The sequence below is a fragment of the Daphnia pulex genome, chromosome 9 (genome assembly GCF_021134715.1).
Source record: "Daphnia pulex isolate KAP4 chromosome 9, ASM2113471v1".
NCBI lineage: Eukaryota > Metazoa > Arthropoda > Branchiopoda > Diplostraca > Daphniidae > Daphnia > Daphnia pulex.
The window spans coordinates 519,890-540,595 of record NC_060025.1 but is presented as its reverse complement, the minus strand read 5'-3'; the positions used below and the strand labels follow the sequence as shown (position 1 = coordinate 540,595).

The 20,706-nt window shown below is 38.3% G+C and overlaps 2 protein-coding genes and 4 long non-coding RNA genes across 11 annotated transcripts; 3 read left to right on the top strand and 3 right to left on the bottom strand.

Moving 5' to 3' along the window:
- Positions 1–666: 666 nt before the first annotated feature.
- On the top strand, positions 667–3,326 carry LOC124202008. 3 transcript variants are annotated; one of them, XR_006877852.1, is made up of 4 exons: positions 667–2,104; positions 2,177–2,316; positions 2,364–2,589; positions 3,048–3,326. It is a non-coding gene; the product is annotated as an uncharacterized LOC124202008 (long non-coding RNA). The 3 variants fall into 3 exon arrangements; XR_006877851.1 differs by having other exon boundaries at positions 791–2,104; positions 2,155–2,316; positions 2,385–2,589; XR_006877850.1 differs by having other exon boundaries at positions 798–2,104; positions 2,385–2,589.
- Positions 3,327–4,639: 1,313 nt separating this feature from the next.
- LOC124202007 lies at positions 4,640–5,366 on the bottom strand. Its single transcript, XR_006877848.1, has 3 exons — positions 5,161–5,366; positions 4,899–5,080; positions 4,640–4,830 (listed from the first exon to the last, which is right to left on the bottom strand). It is a non-coding gene; the product is annotated as an uncharacterized LOC124202007 (long non-coding RNA).
- A 323-nt stretch (positions 5,367–5,689) lies between these two features.
- LOC124202006 lies at positions 5,690–6,913 on the top strand. 3 transcript variants are annotated; one of them, XR_006877845.1, is made up of 4 exons: positions 5,690–5,771; positions 5,834–5,961; positions 6,170–6,254; positions 6,616–6,913. It is a non-coding gene; the product is annotated as an uncharacterized LOC124202006 (long non-coding RNA). The 3 variants fall into 3 exon arrangements; XR_006877846.1 differs by having other exon boundaries at positions 5,698–5,756; XR_006877847.1 differs by having other exon boundaries at positions 5,698–5,771; positions 5,844–5,961.
- Positions 6,914–7,587: 674 nt separating this feature from the next.
- Positions 7,588–8,442, bottom strand: LOC124202005. The gene is made up of 4 exons (XR_006877844.1): positions 8,402–8,442; positions 8,222–8,336; positions 7,840–8,011; positions 7,588–7,768 (listed from the first exon to the last, which is right to left on the bottom strand). It is a non-coding gene; the product is annotated as an uncharacterized LOC124202005 (long non-coding RNA).
- Positions 8,443–9,811: 1,369 nt separating this feature from the next.
- On the bottom strand, positions 9,812–18,823 carry LOC124202001 (cytoskeleton-associated protein 5-like). The gene is made up of 30 exons (XM_046598274.1): positions 18,429–18,823; positions 18,159–18,270; positions 17,946–18,094; positions 17,649–17,858; positions 17,364–17,535; positions 17,172–17,304; positions 16,902–17,119; positions 16,648–16,842; positions 16,402–16,582; positions 15,843–16,333; positions 15,408–15,778; positions 15,165–15,348; positions 14,840–15,022; positions 14,471–14,707; positions 14,245–14,410; positions 13,783–14,165; positions 13,432–13,725; positions 13,166–13,369; positions 12,946–13,081; positions 12,655–12,848; positions 12,199–12,587; positions 12,041–12,128; positions 11,898–11,977; positions 11,687–11,819; positions 11,438–11,625; positions 11,203–11,368; positions 10,778–11,125; positions 10,423–10,713; positions 10,233–10,349; positions 9,812–10,166 (listed from the first exon to the last, which is right to left on the bottom strand). Exons 2-30 carry the CDS (start codon positions 18,255–18,257, stop codon positions 10,062–10,064), a joined length of 6,105 nt encoding a protein of 2,034 aa, XP_046454230.1. The 5' UTR covers positions 18,258–18,270; positions 18,429–18,823; the 3' UTR covers positions 9,812–10,061.
- Positions 18,824–18,827: 4 nt separating this feature from the next.
- On the top strand, positions 18,828–20,401 carry LOC124202004 (zinc finger CCCH domain-containing protein 11A-like). Of its 2 annotated transcripts, none has more exons than XM_046598278.1 (5): positions 18,828–19,016; positions 19,146–19,383; positions 19,444–19,545; positions 19,612–19,773; positions 19,845–20,401. In XM_046598278.1, the coding sequence occupies exons 1-5, from the start codon at positions 18,957–18,959 to the stop codon at positions 20,285–20,287; spliced, it is 1,005 nt and encodes a 334-aa protein (XP_046454234.1). In that variant the 5' UTR covers positions 18,828–18,956; the 3' UTR covers positions 20,288–20,401. The 2 variants fall into 2 exon arrangements, with proteins under 2 accessions (XP_046454234.1, XP_046454233.1); XM_046598277.1 differs by having other exon boundaries at positions 18,829–19,016; positions 19,612–19,769; positions 19,841–20,401.
- The last annotated feature ends 305 nt before the right edge of the window (positions 20,402–20,706 follow it).

Genomic DNA, 20,706 nt, shown 5'->3' with positions numbered 1-20,706 from the left:
CAACGACGACGCACACATCAACACTCTGCACATCACAGCGTGTCGCGATCGTGCTCAGTTTCTCTTGATCTCTACATTTCTTGTTGGAGAGTTGAGCGAAGCGCATTCGCCGCTCGGCTGGCGCTCCCGTTCCCGCCCGGAATTGACGCCAGCAGCAGCAGCATCAGGGCGGTATTTATATATGTCTGTGATGGAGGAACCCATCATTCCTCTCCTCTTCTTCTTCCTTGATAATGTTGGAAGATTACATTTTCCGCCGAGACGAATTCTCTGATTGTCTTTCTTTGATGCGTCCGTGTCGATTATTTCTTCCTCATTTCACCTGGTTTCAATTCAAATCGTCTTCTTCTCTTCTCTCGCTTCCGATGTCGCGGAAGAAAACATCCATAGACGAGCTCAGCACCTTTTCTCGCCGGCAAACAGCAGCAGCAGCGACGGCCCGATGCGCATTGATGGCTCTGTTTGTGTGTGTGTTTGTAGCTCTTTCTTCGCTGTTGAACAAACAAGATGATTTTCACAAATGTCTACGCCCAAATGACAACTAAAATTTTGCTTTTCATGTCTTCCACCAATAATTATAATTAACGTAAAGATGAAATTTACAATAAAATAAGCCGAAGAACTCACGTACAGGAGATGCACCAATTATAAAACAGGGATGACACACGGTCCTATTATTACATCTAGAGAAAAGTTACACACAAAAGAAAGTGATGTATCCGAATTAAGATGATGTGTACGTGTAGGAGGAAGACGAAGAAGGGGAGGATTGATCTCCTGCGAATGCATCGTGGCGTGTGATGCAACCTCCTCGACATTAGCGCAGCAGGAGCGGACGCGCGTTCCGTCTCGTCTTTTCTCTCTTCCTCCGCGTCTTCTCGCTTTTTGTCCGGCTATATATATATACTTAAGAAAGGGATGTAGAGACCAAGGAGAGAATAACCTGAATGTCAAAGAGATATAAAAGAAGAAGAAGGAGAAGAAGAAGAAGAGGATGGTTCCGTTTGTGCATGGCTGCTTTTCAATGGTTATGAGATGGATCCGCAGTCCCCCCCTATCCCCTCCCACCTCTATTGAGATCCATTATATTTATTACAAGAGTACTACTTCTAATCTATCGGGACGGAGCTAGACGTGCCGCAAATTTCACTCAGGCAACAGCGAATTACGATTCTGCGCATGTAAAGCTACTATTACTAAAAGACATTCTTTTCATTGGTAATACACTACAATTTTTATAGAAATTACATTAGGGTAGATAATAGTTTGTAGTGTAAATCAAAGTTTATTCAAAACGATTTCTTTAAACATACATCACGGATCATGGAAATTGAATGAAATTTTATCGGGCAAAGAAATTTTTATACTTCGCTTTAACTCCAAAACCCACCACCTGAAAGGGTGGAACTGCCTTGTTAATTTTTTTTAAATTGATTTGATCAAATTTAATTCGATCCAACACGACGAACGACTGTTTCTGTCATTCCCATTCAAATTTCCGATGTAACCCGCCATAACGCCATCTCTGGAGCTTGTCACGCATTGCTCAGGCTTTCTTTCAGACGTCGTCTGCGTCATTTCCGCGTGGCCATGACAATGAAAAACATGACAAAAAATGTTAGGCGGCGATTGTTGACAGTAAAGCACACACAGAGCAAATGCAGGAGGCCAGGAGCTAAAGGATGCGAATTTTAACTTAAACTTAACTTTAACTTAATTCTTTGATTATTTTCATGATCAACAATAGAACTACATTGAATTTTAAATATTTTAAATGCCCGACAATAGAACTCTAACGATTTTAAAACTAATTTCATGTCTGATAGTAGAACTCCATTGAATTTTATATATCTCAAATCTCCGACAATCCATCCGTCCTTGATTCCTTTCCGTACAGTCAAACGTGGTAATCGTGGAGGAATCTTTTGGCTCCGTCAGTAGGTGGCTAAAATCAAGTTGTCCCACAGCCGCCAGATGACGCGAGTGTCTTTGAGAGAGGACGAAATTACCGCCATTTTGTTCCGAAACGCCAAGTGAAAAGGTATTCCAAATTCGTTACGGAATTGCGTGTGTCGATCTACATTTTCAGCATTGAAATTTAATGGTAATTTGACTAAATTCTAGTTTTTATTTCTCAAATGTAATTAATCTTAGACGTTGCTGTGTGAATTTACAGGTAATCTGGCATGTAATTTCCACTTGGCCAAATAATCGATCACGTGGACTGCAACTGCTTTCCATTTTGCAGAAATATCGTCCGTTGTTTGCTGTACCTGTTCGGATGTACGTCTCATCTCACGCAGAAACACTACAGAGGTTTTAGAGTAATTTTGTTGATCAATTTCTCTGCAATGATGCTATAGATTTTATTAAATGGTGTTCAGGTTGGAGATCCCGTTGCTTAACTGTTGCAGAATGTGAGAACTCGACAAATTCTGAGCTCCATGGCTGGCATCATGGCCACAGTGGTTTTGTTGCAGCCTGCCAGCTGGTGAAAGATGTGATATAGTCATGAGTTGCAGCTACTGTATGCAGTTTAACGAGCTGGTGATATCCTGAAGTGTCATTGCAGGAAGACTTTTTGAAATGGTAAGTTGATTGAATTTTTTGGTTGCAACTTGGGAAGTCTTGCGTCTTTTTTTTTCTAAATTCAACTGATCTGATGTAGAAATTCAACTGATAAGTGGTGCTATTTCTTGCTTCCAAATAAAAAGTTTCCGTGAAAGATATCAGATAGTGATCAGCTTCCTTTGAGTTAACAATTTTCTTCTGATCAAACTAGAACAAAAATTTCCATTCTGTATTACCAACTTTTTTGGTAAAAGTATACTTCAGTAATTTTTCACTTTAAAATTTTAGACGTAATATAACACTTTTTCTAACACTTAGGAATTAGATGTACAGAATTCTCTTTTCATGAGATTTAATCTTCATTTAAAATTTCATTTGCCAATGGAATCTTGGAAAAATGTCTGTCAATTGTTTTACATGATTTCTTTTGCATCTTAAGTTTGATCATGGAAAATAATATTCCTTTTTCCCCATAGGACTTGGTGATACTTAAAGCTATGCCTATGCTGTTCAATGTGCAGTGGTTTTGCAGCTTGTTTCCAGTTGAGAGATGTCATTATGCAGCTGATACAGGATTGAAGAAAAAGAACTGAAGTAGCTGTGCTGGAGTTCTCCTGAAGTTGCTGTGCCACAGGAGTTGCAAATAGTGTTTGGTTCTTCATATAAGTTTATTTAAAGAGTCTGGAGATGATCAGCCACTTCTGCCTTTAACTAATGTAAAACTTCAAAGTTGTAAGAAATATACAAGTCAAGTGCTAAATATGATTTTGTTATAAGTTAAGAGACACAGCAAACACAAAAGTTAAAGGAATTGCTTTATTGTCCCACCTCCACCCACAATTCCACCACTTTTTACAATAACACACATATATACATACATACACTTAAGTTAACCCGTTGGCTGCCACGCCATACAACCCGTAGGTTGTTCTCTACTCTCTACGCGCCATGTCTGAAGGATCCATGACCAAGGTGGGACTTGCCATTGCTGACAAGTCCGGGCTGACAGGGAAGATGGAATGCACGCATTTAGGAGGCCTCTAGGAGGCCCGTGCTAAGGAGGTAGGGGAGAACAAAGGCGTGGCAGACAACGGATTAACTAACACAAACACAAATATTACCAACAATAAATGATGATCCGCGCTGACATTTTGGAGATAACGGAGATGTTTTAGTGTTCATCTTCTCGACGTCTCCTCTGCATTACCTAAATAAAGACAAAACAATCGTTATTAAGTGAAATGCCAATAAAAGTTACATAATACAGATAGAAACAGTCAGGTTTTTTAGCTCAAAGATTTGAAGATGCAATTTTAAAAACTTAAAATCAAGCTTGCAATATTGAGAATTGTAAACAGAACAAAGCTCACTTGCTACTTGTATGAAAAAATTTCCGGAAGTATACCGGAAGTAACCACAGTGCCTCAACCACTGAGCTGTCGTCAAATTTAACCACATATTCGTGATCTCCATGAAATTTGGGGTCGATTAGGTATCATTTAAACGAAATCGAAAATTTGGCCAAAATCGAGAATTTTCCTGAACTATAGTTCAGGAAAATTCTCAAAACCGGAAGTACGAAAACGTACAAAAAAAAACATGAACTTTACTACAAATTTTACGAGGATCACGAATTTGTGGTTCTTTTGCTCGTCGAATGAATATTTACTGAACTACTGACTGAAATGATAAAACCGGAAGTAGAAAAAAAAACACAGTATTTAAAAATCTAACAAGTGAGCTTTGTTGGGGGAATAGTTATCGTCAGTTTTCACTAAAAAATTTCCACACAACAGCTGCCGATACATGGTTAAAGAGATTTTAAAGTAACTGAAACTGACAGTTTTAACAGCTGACAATTATCGAAAAGCCATCTAGCGTTAGAAATAAAACGTCTAAGTAACACTACGTTTGCGCGCAAGAAGGGCCTGATTTCGGAATTATTACCGACACAAGTAAGTATACTATTAGAATAGATAGTCTTCGAAAATAAGTTAATTGTCGGGTACCTGGGCATAATCCCGTTGTGAGTGACTGCAGGTGTGTAACAGCGGCACGGAAGCGACCACTGAAGTGTTCCAACTCGTCAGTGAAGTAAGACAAGTTATATTTTTGTGTACGAAGCGATGAAGCAGAAGCTGGATGAGCTTACGTCGGGAAGATAAGGATGGAGCAGAACGTTGGTCATGGGCAAACACCAGCGTTGACTCAAGAATCTCCGTCCCAGGACCACACGATTCCACAAAGAAACTGCGTGCTCTGTAAAAAAAAAAAAATGTTTTAGATTAATGAAAATATAAAAATGAATAAAGCATATCAATCTTTACCTTTTCTAAGAAGCACACTGAAAAGTTCACGATGACAAAACCGTGAAAATGGAATTCACAGCAACCAACAGCATTACTCCACATGTTGAGAAAAATTTCCTGATGCTAAAGAAAGTGTCATGAACTATTGTAGTAGTGTTGTGATAGGAGGTTCACTTCACACACTTCATGTCACTGAAACTCTAAGTGGAAATGGGACAAGGAAATTCTCTACGTTATTTACAAATTTACACAAATTTACCTAAAAGAAATAAAACTCTACCTATCTCTTAGCTGGGTTGCCTTCTAAACCAAAGTAAAAACAGCCATAACAACAAACATGCTGTTGCAGGGTACACCACCAAAATTGTGAGATTCAGAAAAGATCCTATGATTCATATAAGCAAGAATGCCTATGTTATATGAAAATCTGAATTGTAATAGTCTGGTAGCAGTAATGAGGAAATACCTTATCTCGGCACATTTATATTCCACTATATGTGCTCTTCAAACATGAGTTTTAGGCTTTTGACAGCATGAGGATCTAATGGATGGAAATTGACTGAGCACTAAGTCAACTTGTAGCAGTAGGCATCTAGAATTTGAAGAAATAAGTTGGTACAGTATAAAAATAAGAAAACTAAGTAAAGATAAACCTACATACGAAGTTAAATTTGGTATTTGAAATCACAGGAATAAGTATAAATTAGCAACAATTTGTTTCGCTCATTTCGCCTCGTTTCACCATGAAAGAACAACATCGGCGACACTAGCGACATCTAGTAATGAGTTTTGAATCTTTAGTTGGTTGCAGAGTCAATCACAGACAGACATGACAGTACACGTCAAAAAAGTTTAACAGCGGAGATCGGATAGCAAGTTAACTGTTTTTAAGTAATAGATAAAACAATCTTTAGCTAATAATTCTTACTGCATTCTTGACTAAATGTTTTCAGATAATTTCAGCTGAAGTTTTGATGTACCTTGCCAACTAGGTCCTTGTGACAATAGAAATGAAATGATCTAATCCAAAAATCCAAGCTCACAACCCATGTCTTCTGAAGAAAAATCATTTCTGTTGCAGGTTAGTTATTTTACCAAAAATATTTGGAATTACTGTGTTCTGTAAGACAATAATGTTCACATTAACTTTTCCCTTTCAAGTTGTAAATCTTTAAGATATTGATACCTTCGCTAGATCCAATTCTTCCTTGTTGATGAGAGAGAGAATTCATCATTTTGTGTGCAATGTGTTTTAATTATTTTTATTTCTAATCTAAATTTTGCTTTAGATTTTGCATTTAGACCGAATGAGAACCTTTTTGTTGCCCATCCAAGGATAAGGAAAAGGCCAACACCACCAACACGGTCAACAAGGTAATTTGTTTGTTCACCCCTTGGCTGGTGAAAGATTGTTGTGCATCAAGTTAACCTGTGTCTGTTCCTTGTTGCTGGTGTCTTGTTACGGAAGTTGCAGGCAGTATTTTGTTCAATTTGCATTATGTCTGTATATTAACAGCTAGTTTAAGTCTTAGCTTCACATTCTTCTTTGTTCCAGTCTAATTCACACATTGATTTTTTCAGCCATTCTGTTGAATTTGACGTGTACAATTTTCTTATTGGTATAATTATGATAAGGCTTAACTCTTGTAAATAACGTAAAGTGACATTTATTTGTCTTTTCATTGACAGCATTTCCATTGATGCTGAAGATTACTTCATTTAATTTTGGTTATAGGTTTAGCGTTTATGTTCGCGTAGTTGCTGTCCGCGCGATGTGGCACGTTGTTGCAGCCTATGCTGGTGTCTGGTGAAAGATCTTTCTGCATCAAGTTCAACTGGTTGTTCCTTGGTGGTGATTTTGTGTTACCAAAATTGCATCATCAATCATCATATTGTTAAATTGTCATTGTGTCTGCAGTTATCGTTCAGGAGTTAAGAAGGAACAAAAACAAATGGGATGTTTATGTCAAACAAATAATAAACATGTTTTCGGGATTGGGAAAGGAAAGTGGAGGATGTTGGAGGGAGGGGGCAATTCAAGTTTGGATAAAAAATCAGTTAATCTATAACCCTACAAACATAGCCCTACCAATTAATCTCCAAACCCCACAAACTTATACCTTCCAATTCTTCATACCCCACAAACATACACCTACCAACTCTCAAATTTATACCCTAAACCACATAAACCAATGTTAAACCCTAACAATGTGATGTATGTAATAAATAAAAAATTTAATACATAAAACTGTTTTTTATTACTTTTTTTTAAATGTTGAAAAAATTCAATAAACAGAGCGTCCGGTTCAATACGGTTTACTACTGCACGAGTTTAAAACGCAACCCGCCACCACCGCTGCGGCAATGAGACAAAAAGCGATGGTTTAGTTTTGCGGAAATCTACATCGTCTTTGTAACTTGACTGACGGAGATTTCCACAATAAATAAACATGGCTATTTGTTTCATTGGGTAGTGGATGCATTGTTTTAACTCGCACATGCTGTTATAGGACATGTCTACGGCCCCCAGAGATATGTATCTGGACCGAGAAGAAGAGAGAAGTACGAGGCAAGTTTTTCCGGGGAGATGTAGTCATACTAGGCTTCCGGGTTAGACTCATGACCCTCCAAAAGTTTTCATCGGATCATGCGCCTTCCAAGTCCCCGTTCGACCAGAGCCCTCCCCTCCTCCTGGTTTCACAGCGGGTGAGTGACCACCGGCGGGCGTTGGTTAGTGGTTAGTTAGGGAAACGGGGCCACAGAAAAGAAGGGAGCCCAGATATGCACTTGTAAATAACTACACAATTTATCAGTCTTGAATGACAGCATGCTCTCAAGGTTGGTTTCCAGCAATGGTTGAAGTCCACGATAAGTAGCGTATGATTACCCTGTAAGCAGAACGAAAATTTATTTGGATGACACAAATTTTCAATAAGATTGTAGCGACAGAAAACATTACCTCAAATCAAGAGGGCCCGTTTAAAGAAGTTAAAAGGGAGATTCAATGGTGGCAGCCAACGGTTAGCAAACAAGGAATCGTGTTGACTGCATAGTCCTGTCCTTTTTCTTGAAATGACATATGAGTTCCCATAAAGTCAGTCATTTCAATTTAGAAAACTGTAATTTGGAACCTGTAAATTACAAAAAAATAAGTCAACTTGTTTATAATTTGTGCCATCAATGTTAGAGATGTCCATGATCTAAAAGAATAATTAAACATTTATCAGTACACACTCAAAATTGTCTCTTAAACATTAGGTAGACGTAAGTGGAGATCAATACTTTTAAATACATATTAGACTGCAACCAAGAAAGTTCAGTGTCATGAGAAGTGAACTTACACATGAAACCACCAATCAGTTTTTCAAGGTTCTCTAGAAGATGGAATGAGAGATTGGTCTCTGGAGTTGGTGAACTAGCAAGTCCAATAGAAACAGACAATATTTAAGATGATTCCTAATTAAAGAAGAGAAGAATTTAGGTTTCAGCAATACTTTAATAAAGCTAGTGTTGGTTGTTACCTGTATCATTTCGATGGCACATTCAGTAGAGTATTATGAGTTTGAAAAAAATTGTTTACGGTAGGCTGCACGACTTTCACGTTTCCTCCTGTAAGTTGATAAAAAACATTAAGGTTATCCAACATTTACATGGAATAGAACACATCACCGACAAGCTACAGACGAAATCACTCGAGTTTACCTAAGAATTCATTGGTAATTTTTGAAGAAAAGATTTTTGAAGAGCTTAACTTTTTGACAGGCGCCATAAGCCCATAACTGACACAATAAACACACGCCATCTGTTTGACCCGTCTCAAAACTCAGTTTTTGAAGGACTGGTCTTAAAATACTCACAAAACTTGAAAAGCTCATTTTTGTTTGCTAAAACCTAGACATCAATGTTGAGAACTGGACAGAGAACAAAGCTCACTTGCAAGCATCATGCAATTCCAAATTTTCCGGAAGTAGACCGGAAGTAAGTGATAGCGCCTTAACCATTAGGCTGATGACCAAATAAACCAAAAATTCGTGATCTCCATGAAATTTGGAGATTATCCTGAACTATAGTTCTCTAAACCAGAAGTACCCGTAACGTACAAAAAAAACATGTTATCAAAAATTTGACGAGGACCACGAATACGTGGTTGTTTTGTGCGTCGAATGAATATTTACTTAACTACTGACTGAAATGAGAAAACCGGAAGTAGAAAAAAAGCAATTTTTCAAAAAGTGAGCTCTGTTGCTGTTTCAGTCAGTTTCTACTAAAAATTGCCTAACAGAAATTGCCGATAATTATTTAAGAGATGTGAAAAGTAATAAAGAATGTTTTGAAAAATCTAACAAGTGAACTTTGTTTTAAAAAAAGAAATGGTTAGCTACAACCCAAATTTACCTCAAATTAGCAGAGAGAAATTTATTTAGAGATGTGCAAAGTAAAGGTAACTGATTCTTCTGATAGCTGGAAATTATCTAATGCTTTGCCATGTACTAGTGTCAGAAAGAACAAACTTTTAAAAGTAACAGTATAAAATGTCAGCTCTTGTTCATCTACAGCTTCCTTTATTAGCTCAAATTGAAATAACAATAACAGATAAAGGGGTTACTCACCCAATATTTCCCCCGCCAGATCCATCATTTCGTCATCACCAAGAAACCACCATATTGTTCCATATTGTCGCATAAAGGTGAATCAAGACTCCGTTCACTCAATATAACTTCAATTCACTCAATTATTTTGCTGTGACTGGACATGTTTGCTCTACTTCCTTCTACTTTGTGGTCTTTATCTGTGGTGCAGACAGTGCAGACTGACTTCGGACTTTCGGAGAAAACTGGTAAGCGGTGTTGCCTTTTTAGGCTTTTTCAAAGCTCAGTAAATGAGCAATTTTTCGGGTTAAAAACTTAAAATAACAAAAGATGAATTCGAGATACTCTTAGAAATGTGTGATCGGTTTATTACGAGGCAAATTTAGGTTTACTAGAGCACAAATGACATTTTGAGAGAAATGTGAAGGCTACAAACGATTCGATAATAAGGGACGTAACAAACCAAAAGATAGAAAAAAAAAGAATATCGAAAGCATCAAGTAAGGTGCATTTTTAAAAGTTTGATCGGAGCGCTTTGCTATAGCTCAGAACAAAAGGGGCAAGCAGTTTTGCTAGCGAGTCATTCAATTCCTTAAGAAAGATGACCTCCGCTCTTCAACATCTCCAAGCGTCGGCGATAGTCTTCAATACCACTTGTAGCTGAAGAACTCGACGTGACGTTTGGAACCAGGGGTACCTTAACAGTAAGAACAAACAATGTAATTTAGACAGCCGTTAGATTTATGACTGCAGCGATCTTTACGTTTTCGAAGTCCGCAGATATTGTTGAGACAGTCCGTGTCTGAGTAACGGTAATGGATGACGATGACGATGAGTATCCAAATTGATTCATCGTGCTGCTAGAATTCGAACTTGCAACCTGTTTTGAATGGAAGAATTATTAAAATGTCACCCCATCATCAGATTTAAGTGTTTAAAAAACACGAGCATACATGACTGGTTTCCAGTCCAGCGAGGGCACGAAGTTTCTTCAGCCTTTCCCTGTATGCATCTGGATTTACTCCGGACTCGGAGCCAGATGATTGTTGAACTGGACTCCCTTCGACAGGGTTATTGTTGTCAGGAGTTAGTAAACCATCAGCAAGTTCCTTTCGCTTCTTCTCTTCCATGAACTTCAGTCCTCGTTCGATGTAGTTCTTGAAGAAATCAGACGACCTGCTCAAAAATGGCTCAATGTCGGCATCCGGGTATCGCTGTTTGAATTCATAAAGTTGCGCAAGACCCTAAAATAAAATTTTAGTTAAGCGTGATTCATAATAGATTAAAGAATAACGAAATAAGAATAACCTCTTGAGAAAGTTCCTTTGAACCAATTTTGCGAAAGATCGCAGTCAACGTTTCCTGAGTCGACTTCGACAGGCGTCGTACTTTACTTGATCCATCTTTTTTTTCAGGCACACTGGATAGCTGATCACTGGGAGGTAATTTGTTGGCAGCATCTTTTTCCTTGGATACGCCGCTCTTGAGAAGTTTCTGAAGATAAGGCTCCAGTTCCGAATCTTTCAGATTATCGATCGTTCCCAAATTGGAAAGAATGGCATCACCCTGTAGCCTCACGAGAGTATGAATGATAGTTTTGATAGTTCTTATAGGTGTATCCGATTGACGATCTTTCCAAACTGATGACGGATAAGTCTAGTGTCATAAAATGAATTTAAAATTTGACATAAGTAAAGCATTGTTTGCGTAATTATCATGACAAAAATACAAACCTTGAGGAAAGTATGGAGATCCACCAAAATAGTACTTATATTTATGGTATTAATCCAGTCGCTCAAATTTCGAACAATCCTCCATAAACATTTCATTACAAGTTCGATGTACTTGCTATTTGAATTATCACTACCCACGGCGTCATGAAGGAGTCGTAGTAGAGCGCTTAAGGAATTTTAAATCAATTAGTTTTCGAGAGAACATCCTAAACCTAATTTAGAAATTCAAGTAAACCTGGTCATTGCTGTGTGATCTGATTTTTCAACCATCTTCAAAACGAGCACATTCAATGCTCGAACAACCTGATCAGCGTCATCCGCCGTTTCCAATCGGGAATCCAGCATGACATGCAAACTCAGGTGAGCTAAGTCGCGCAAGACATCTCGTGATCCGCGCTGAGCAAGATTACTTTGAACAAAGAGCTACAAAATTCAAAATTGTTTAAGAGGAATGCATTACACGCTGTATACAAAAGGGTAATACCGCCATCAATAATCGAAGGAGTGCTTTGTAGCCTTGAATGACATCTTTCAATGAACGATCTTGAGATTGGTATAAAAGTCTCAATTGCATCGTACAACCGATCAGTATTTGATCTACTCGGGTCTCCAGCCAACTTAAAAATATACAGAAGAAAAAATATACATAAAGTTATCAACTTGATTCGTCAATAGATTGTTTAAAAATTCCCTACCTCTCGTCCGCTGATTTATTGATGACGTTCTCGACGTACTGAACGGCATTTAAAGAGACATTCAAGGAGGGATGGGCAATCTAATAGTCATAATTTAGAATATGAATCTGAAATATGTGATTTTCTTTGAGTGTTAATATTACCTGAGAAATATTTATGTCCAGGGTTGGATCTGAACTATTGGTTTTACCCAACTGATCGACAGTATGACTCGTTCCTATGGCTGCTCTTCTACATTTTGGATTGAATTAAAACAAAATGAGTAAATGAAGATAAATGATTTACAATCATAATAACATACTTGTATCGTGGCATAGGAACAGCCTCGTTCAAGATATCATCAAAATTAACTTGAACTAGATCAATGTGTATGCTTGAATCAATGTTGCCTCTAAGGCCTGCTGCTTTTTGAACAGTCTGCTCCAATTCCAAAGCAAACACCCCGGAAATCGGTCGAACCTGTGGTCGTTCTGCCACTTCTGCCCGGGTGTTTTTATTATCAGATGCGTAGTAAGCAGAAGCTGGACGGGCACTTCGAAGTGGTACGCCAGATCGATTATCGGGCGAGGTTGGAGCTGGGTTGGGAGTAGGAGTTTGGGCGGTTTTGACGGGGCCAGCTCCGGGAGGTGGACGATTTTTAGCGCTACGTTTAATCCTCTCCTCAAGTAACGACATGTCTTTTTCAGAGAGCTAAAAAAAAATGAAAATATTAAGAATACACAGATACATTATTACAATTACAACACACACACATTACCTGTCCAATTAATTTATAGACTTTTTCTCCTTCTTGGCAATAAGCGTGGACAATGCAATTGAGAGCAGCACTACGAACAGCATTGTCTCGATCAGCAATTTGCTTGGCGACTTCTTTAAGAGCAACACTAGGAGAAGGTTGGCAAACCGCGATGCCAAACTCTTCGATCAAGCTACCCAGTTCTTCAAGACACTCTATTGAAAAGAAGAAATAAAATGTGAAAATCAAAAGAGCACAGATTTTTTGGCATTATTGACAAAATATTTCGCCGCTGAAATGATTTCAAAATACCAGTTCTTTGGCGCGCATTTTTGGTTTTAATGCCTTCCATGGCGTAGGGAAATAGTTTGCTAGCCGGATATATACGCCATAAAGTTTTAAAAATTCCATGAACGCTATTTTTCACTGCATCCTTTGGGTCACCAACCTGATAATGAAATAAGACCAAACATATTTAATGCATTGTAAACACAGAAGGAAAAAAATCACGACACAACAAAAATGTAAATACCTTTGTTATCAAGTAAGGTATGAATGACGAAGCCTCAGAATCCAACATATGATAGCCCTCTTGAGCCAACATCGAAAAAACACTTTGAAGGTATTCCAATCCTTTCAGGAGAACTGACGGATTGGTATCGAAAAATCGCAAAGTCATCCACTTTAGAACTAAATCCAAATTGGCTTTTTGGGACTCTAAATTACTGTTTAAATCCTGATAAAAAAAATGGCAATTAGCAGTGATTGATATGGGACCATATTAGAATTAATTAATACTTCATTCAATGCTTCAATAGCTTTAAGGTGAAATTTGAAATCCATGTGGAACATATTCGTCATTAGAGACTTGTTAACTCCGGCCACATTCATTTGTTCTTTCAGTTGATCAACAAACTCATCTCTCGGGACGGCAAAATTCCACTTCAGTACTCTCAATTTGACTTCATCGTTGACGCGCTGGGTTTTCAGATTATTTAAAGGTAGTAACGGTGAAGTATCGACATCATCATCTTTTTTACGACTACTCTTTGCTCCTGGAGCAGCTGCTGCTGAAGCAGCGGTTCCGCCAATCTGCGTCGAGTCATTCATTAGATTACCAATAATACTTGAACACTTTAATTTACTTGCCTTAGACTTCGATGGGGCTCTTAAGACTTTTCCAGCAGGAGCTTTCCCAGAATCTTCATCCTCTTTCGGAATTTCCTTTGAAGACTGAGGAACAACAACTTTTGCCTTAGCAGCTGCTTGAGCTGGAGGAGGAGCAGCAGCAGCAACTGGTTTAGTAGGTAAATTAGGGCGAACTTTATCGAGATGTGCTTGTACGATGGACTTTGAGGCAGGCTTCAGTTTCGAAGCATGCCTGCTCATGCTCTCGTATCCGAGATGAATCATGAAACCAAGGGTGGCATCTTGAGCTGCTTTACGCACATCAGCTGTGCGATCCTCAATGGCCGCAAGCAAATGAGGTACGCAGGCAGTTAAGTCGTCCTTATTTAGTACTTTCGCATTGACTGTAAATAAAATGTAACACATCAGCAAATGACAAAGGTTTTTTTTTTTTTTTTTTCAAATATACGAACACTATCATACCATTGGGAAGTTTTTCAGCTAACCAAGTGAGTAAATCTGCCTTGACGAAAGGATTTCCAGCTTTCAGTGCGTCAGCAATGACTTCACCTTCAAAGAATTCTTTCATTCCGTTGCATTGTTCTACCCAAGTGTTCAAACAAGTTATAGCCGTGGCACGGACAGTTGGCTAAAGATTTTGAATTCAGTGTGAATAGAATCTTAATTTGCTGTAAGAACACAAGATTACCTTATTCACTGAGAGTGCTTGTAGAAATCCAGGTAAAAGAATGCGGACATGCTGGCGACAGTTCGGTCCCATAGCAACGGCAAGAGCTTGACCAATTGTCAAAGCTTGCTGAACTAAATTAGTATTTGAATCAGACATTCTTGCAGAAAGTGCGGTCGGTAATTCTCCCAATTGGGGTGTGATGAATTTGGCATCATTCAAAATGGTTGTCACCTTTTGCAAGGCTTCATTACGCACCTAGATATAATTTACAATATATTATAACATTTTGAAAAAGAAGTGAACGAAAAGAAAAGAAATAATATCGTAAACTTAAATGCCACGACATTACAGTTCTCTTCCTAAGTTTGTCCGGATGAATTTACTTGCCTTCCAATTTTTATCGTTTAACTCAGTAATGATCGTTTCGGTGATTGACCCACTTATGTCGGTACGAGGGATAAGGTCGACAACGTTTACTTCTTCAACTTCTTGGGATTCTTCCTCTTCACCTTCAGCTTGCTTCTTAGGGGCGGCTCCTCGTGTGGGGGCGGGGGGTGTCTGACCGGAATACTATTTATGACAATCATGCATAACCGATTGTAGAAAATGTAATTAACAAAATAAAAATTAAATTATAACAGAATAATCATGCTTAAAAACGAATTTAAAATAAAGAGCTGCAAACTAAATCAATTTGTACGTAAGATTGTACCTTGTCGAATTCTGTGTTAAGCTGCTGCAAAAGAGCTGGTTTTTCCCCGTCAAAAAACGTCCGCAGAGGCGGACCCATGTACAAAAATAACGTCCCGACGAGCGTAATTGCGGCAGTTCGTACTGCAGGGTTAGTCGCACTAATGCCTTTTTTCGCAGTTTCAATAATTGGCTTTGGTTGGACCCTAATTAACCCAATACAATTAAACTAGATAAACCTTTCGCCAAAAACTTTTTAACTTACACAAAGCCGAACTCTTTAATTGCGTTTGATAACCAAATCAGTGCTTCAGCTTGAACTTTTGGATTCTTTTGTCCCATGGCAAAATCAGTAACTTGATTGGCCACAAAATCTAGAGCAGTAGCTTCGGCGATTGCAGTCAATGCTTCTGTAGTGATGGATCCATTCTTAGCATCGCTTAATTTGTCGACAACGTCATTAATGACATATTCAGCCGACCGCTTTGAAAAATCTGATTTTTCTGCTAAATACTTGACGGCTTCTAATTTCAGTTTAGTGACTTGAAAGTTGTTGTCTTTCAAGCCTGGTTTTTTGCACAAAGTTCGTACCAAAACTTGTGTAGGTATGTCAACTCTATCGAGTGTTTGGATTGTCTAAAACATATATAAATAAATAAATGAATGAATTTAAAAACAAGACCAAAAAAAAATCTAATACCTGCATCAAAGACTCCATAGCACCCAATCTAGTCTTCCAATTGGCATCCGTAATTCCAGTTATCACTTCCGGAGGTAAAATGGCAGCAGCTTTCTCCTCTACTTCTTCTGGTGAAAGCTCTTTTTCCAATTTTTCTTCGACTTTGGCACCCGCTCCAGCTGGTTTTTTCGCCAATGGTTTTCCTGCAGTTTTCTTCGGCGGGCCACTTCCAGATGCTGCTGGTGTCGGTTTCTTAATGACAGCCCCAGGTTTCTTTTGTGCTGCCTCAGCAGGCTTAGCAGTAGTTTCCTTTACATCATTTGCGACAACAGCAGCTTTGGGTTTAGCTGGACCAGAAGATTTACCGCAAACGACAGCCTTTTCACAACATTCCTTGATTTTTGCCATTTTCATGGCCTCTAAGTCTGGAAGGAAAGGCATGATTACTTTTTCGCCGACGACTTTCATAGCCGTACCAAGGGCTTCAGCTGAACTGTCACGTACACCAGGATCTAGTGATGAAAAATACATACATTCTTTAAGCTCTAACAGTTACAGAAGAGATTTTATGAAATATTACCCGACTCGTTTAAAGTTTTGATCAGAGCTGGACAATAGGCCTTTAGAAGTTTTTTGTTTAATACTGTTGCATTACATTTTGAAAAGCATCGACCCAAGAAAGCTGCAGTTTCAGCTTTGACCGATGGATTTTTGTTCTCTAGTCCAGCTAAGACATCTTCTTGAATAGCTTCAATCGTCGTCTGCAAATGATGATTATTAATTTTGTGTTTTTTAATAATTCAAAGTTATTGTAATGCACGCTTACACTGGGATAGATTGCATCGATGGCCTCACGCATAGCAGTTACAACGTTCTGTTTCTTCTCCTTGAACTTTTCTAAAATTGTTGGTATACAAGCTAAAGCATAGGGTGAAAATTTCTTTTTTAGTCCGTTGGCCAGACCGGTCATGCATTTGCCGGCCACGGCAATAACCATTACATTTGAGTCTTTGGCGATGATCTGAAAAGAAAAAAACACATTGTTACAATACAATATACAAAACCAATGAAATCTACTACCTTTTTCAAGGCCCTGACTAAATCTCCGTAGTCTCCAGTTTGAAGCTTTGGATTTGCTACTAATTGTTCTACCGCGTCCACTGCCTCTTTCCGTTCTTGCCATTTTTTGGCTTCACATTTATCGTAAAAATCTTTCGGTAACTGAGATAAAATATCGACGGGTTCCAGTAATTCGTAAGGATCAATGTCCGGAATAGCTTCGGCTCCATCAACCTCTTCTACAAAAAATAATGTTATCTAAACTCTCTAACAATAAAAGAAACTTGGTACCTTCATTTGCATCATTTCCTTCCGTCATTCGAGCTTCCATTTTAGCTTTGAGATCTTGTTGTGAACGCAAGAATCGGGTTTGTTGGGGTTTTTCGTTACCAAGCTTTTCAAATTCAGCTTCCAATTCAGTAACCTGGCAGAAAAATTATACTTTATTAATTTGTTCAAATGGATGAAACAACAACAAATTACTTGAATTGGTTTAAGGGCAGACAATTGAGGCTTTAGAGCTTGTCCAATCCATCTATAAAGCTCCACCACCAACTTTTTCCCTTCTTCTCGCACATTCTTGTCGCGATCTTCTAAAAGCACTGGGACTTGTTTCAGTACCAACTTGATATTAATAACTTTAGGTCCAAATTCTCTGAAAAATAAAGTTCAAATGCATCACGTAAAACGCAAAAAGCAAAGCAATCTTAAACATGAAATATCTTTAAAAGTATAAAAAATTTAAATTATAATTTGATCTTTGTTTACCTTAGTGCTTGAGTCAGAGTAGCAATACAGGCTGCAACAACTTTGGGATTTTTAGAAGTTGCTATTCCCTTTAAAATTTCTTCTTGCACAATTTCATACTTTTCTATTTCAACATACATCAATGCAATTTGAATGGCCATATCCTTTGTTTTTGCTTTGGGAGCACCCAAGCATTTTGCAATGAGTCCACTAACTACATCACCGACAGTTCTAAACAAAGAAAAGAAACAAAGGCATTAGTAATTGAATATTGCAGAGAATTCAAAGTTATTGATTGATTGTAAAAAGGCTTCATACTTAGAAGCCTGTGCTGAATTTTCAACAAAACAGAGGACCGTTTCAAGACCTTTTTCTTGAGCCACTGCATTACTATCAATCACAATCTTTTTCATAAGAAAAGTATATTTATTCCATTCAGGACTTTTCTCCTCCCATTGGCCAAAGAGCTGTCAAAATAAGAACAATATCAAGTTTAGATGCCAGCTGTTAATTTAAATGGGATTTACTTACTTTCAAAGCAGCTTCATATCCATGAACTCTGGCTTTCCACAGTTTATGAACGCATTGATCTTCTATTGGGAGTTTCAAATATTCTGTGTCCTCATCCATAGTGACCAGGCACCTACAGGATGACAGAAAAAACTCTCAATTAAGACCAGCCCACCATTGATTTCCAATGCCAGGTGAATGCAATTTGCACATAATGTAATATTTAAGCACTTTGCAGCAATTTTGTTATGTTAGCAACTTTATTGTAACAACACAAAAAGAATAACCTACCTGAGTTTAGGTGTGAAAATTTAAGTTTGAAACCCTGATGATTAAAAGTCCACACCTGCTTCTATCTCTCTAACTGTGTCAACTTTACAAAAAGGCCGTTTTGAAATAAAGCTGAATAGATCAGCTGGTTCAACCGTCGTTCACTTTGGCCACAGACAGAGGAAGGGATACAGGAGTAATAAACAGCAATTTCAAATCGAGAACCACGAAGTGACTAACGTACCAACTATTTTTATCTTATCAAGCCTCCCGAAAATTAAAATTGCTTTGGTAATTTTTTTTCACCCATTAATTATTTTAGTTTAATTTCATATCACGATTATTTGATATTTATTAAACTCACTGCGTTTCACCGTTTCCAAATTTGTCCGTCCGTCGTCCCGAACGCTGAACGTTCGACATTCTGTTTAACAACATCCCTGTGTATTTGTAGTTTGGAAGTTTGGAAGATTGTACTGTGTTGTACAAGGGAAAATTCGTAAAATTAAGAATCTTTTTGGTCTTTATTATCCTTAACATATTTATAAAATGAAAGGTTCGTCCAAAAATGACGATTGCTACTTTTTCTACTATTCTTCGTGTACCAAGGTAGGTCTGCATTCCATTTGACACGTCCACCAATCGGCTAAGTTGTGGCTGCTTGTGATTGTAATTGTCAAGTTGGCTGGACGAAAATGGCTAATACTAATAGTCTTCATTATCAATTTATGTACTCAGAGTGACAGATGCCCCTTTCGCCATGAAGCAGCAGCACTAGGAAATGAAACAGTTTGCTCCTATTGGCAGCAAGGAATGTGCAGCAAACTCCACTGCCCTTTCCGTCATATGGAATTAAAAAAGAACCGTTCCCAAATCCCCTGTTATTGGGAATCTCAACCAGTTGGATGTCAGAAGTCTCATTGTCCATTCTTTCATAAATCATCAAGAGAGTTAGGAGACACTTCACCAAACAAAGGTATTTTGCCAAAATTCATTAATCAAATATGTCTTAATTATACCTTTTGTGTGCTCGTAGATGAAACAGTCAATAAGAATGCAAAAAGCGATCAAGAAGTTTCCGAAAATGGTACAAGCACTCCACCGTTAGTTCAATCTATGGTTGTCAGCATTAATGAAGGTCTGATTTCAGCTATTTTCATATTTTTCATGTGCTTGACTAAAATATTAAAATTGTTTCGTGCAGAATCTGATACTGAAAGCATTCCTTCTCCCAGCAAAGTTCAGAAAAATACAGACGATGCATTCAAAATTAAGTCTTTGGAAGAACTCAAGCTCGAACAGATTCAGAAACATGATGCTGCTCTGTATCAATATGACCAGCCAGCTGAAGGCAAAACAAAAGTAGGTGTACAAATGCTTTGTTTAGAATTTAGAGCACCACTTAATGAACACACTTTTGTTGTACTTTAAAGGCAGGCAAAACGAGAACAGACTTAAGAAATCGTCTGCAAGTCAGTCAGCCACCTGAACAGAATTCGGAATTCAAAGTGAAAACACTGGAAGAAATTCGAGCGGAAAAGTTGGCAAAAAGCCAAGGGCCCAAGGATTGTCCAACCACCGTCGACGGTGACCTGATCAGCTCTTCAACTAGTGCGAAACGGCCAGCACCTCAAAACAAAAAACAAATCCGAATCAAGCGACCGAAACTTGCAAGCGATCCCGGTTCAGATGTCCAAGTGCCTACGTCCGTGATGGAAAGCCCCGTGGCAGATCCTACAGCGTCTAGCAAGTCCCAGCCCGACTCGACTGAAGCAGACGATTACCTTGAAGATGACATGGACGATGGGGGAGATGCCAATACCGGTTCATTAAACGATGACGAACTTCTATTAGAGATCGATAATATCCTGGGAGATTAAATTAACATGTTTGTTTTTGCTGTTTTGCTTGTTTGTAATTGCTCTGCAAAGTGATACATAATAATGACACACGACAACTTGGGAAGAAAAATACAAATGTGCGTTTTAAATCCAGTTCCACAATTTTAAAGTCCCAAATCTATATACGACAGTCACACGTCGTCAGCAAGCTGCCGATTCACCAGTAGAATTGACCGCCATCACAAAGATGCGGAAACGCTCATTTCTCGTGACATTTGGCGGCACGAAGCAAATAGCAATCAGATAGCAAATATGGAACAGTGAAGAAACATTTCAACATGAAATGATTAGGCGACGAGCAAATAATGGGACAGGGTTTGATGATGGAGACAAAGCACAAAAACAAGAACATGATCATACAGTATTCAATTCTGAAACGTAAAAGCCATATGGTCCCA

Excerpts from the sequence above, each read along its gene's own strand:
- LOC124202001 (XM_046598274.1), bottom strand. The coding sequence starts at position 18,257 with ATGGATGAGGACACAGAATATTTGAAACTCCCAATAGAAGATCAATGC. Across the intron at positions 17,305-17,363 it reads CTGCCCTTAAACCAATTCAA|GTTACTGAATTGGAAGCTGA; the intron begins GTAATTTGTTGT and ends TTTTTCTGCCAG. Across the intron at positions 13,726-13,782 it reads GAGCCCCATCGAAGTCTAAG|ATTGGCGGAACCGCTGCTTC; the intron begins GCAAGTAAATTA and ends GACTCGACGCAG.
- LOC124202004 (XM_046598278.1), top strand. The coding sequence starts at position 18,957 with ATGAAAGGTTCGTCCAAAAATGACGATTGCTACTTTTTCTACTATTCT. Across the intron at positions 19,017-19,145 it reads ACTATTCTTCGTGTACCAAG|AGTGACAGATGCCCCTTTCG; the intron begins GTAGGTCTGCAT and ends TTATGTACTCAG. Across the intron at positions 19,546-19,611 it reads GGTTGTCAGCATTAATGAAG|AATCTGATACTGAAAGCATT; the intron begins GTCTGATTTCAG and ends TGTTTCGTGCAG.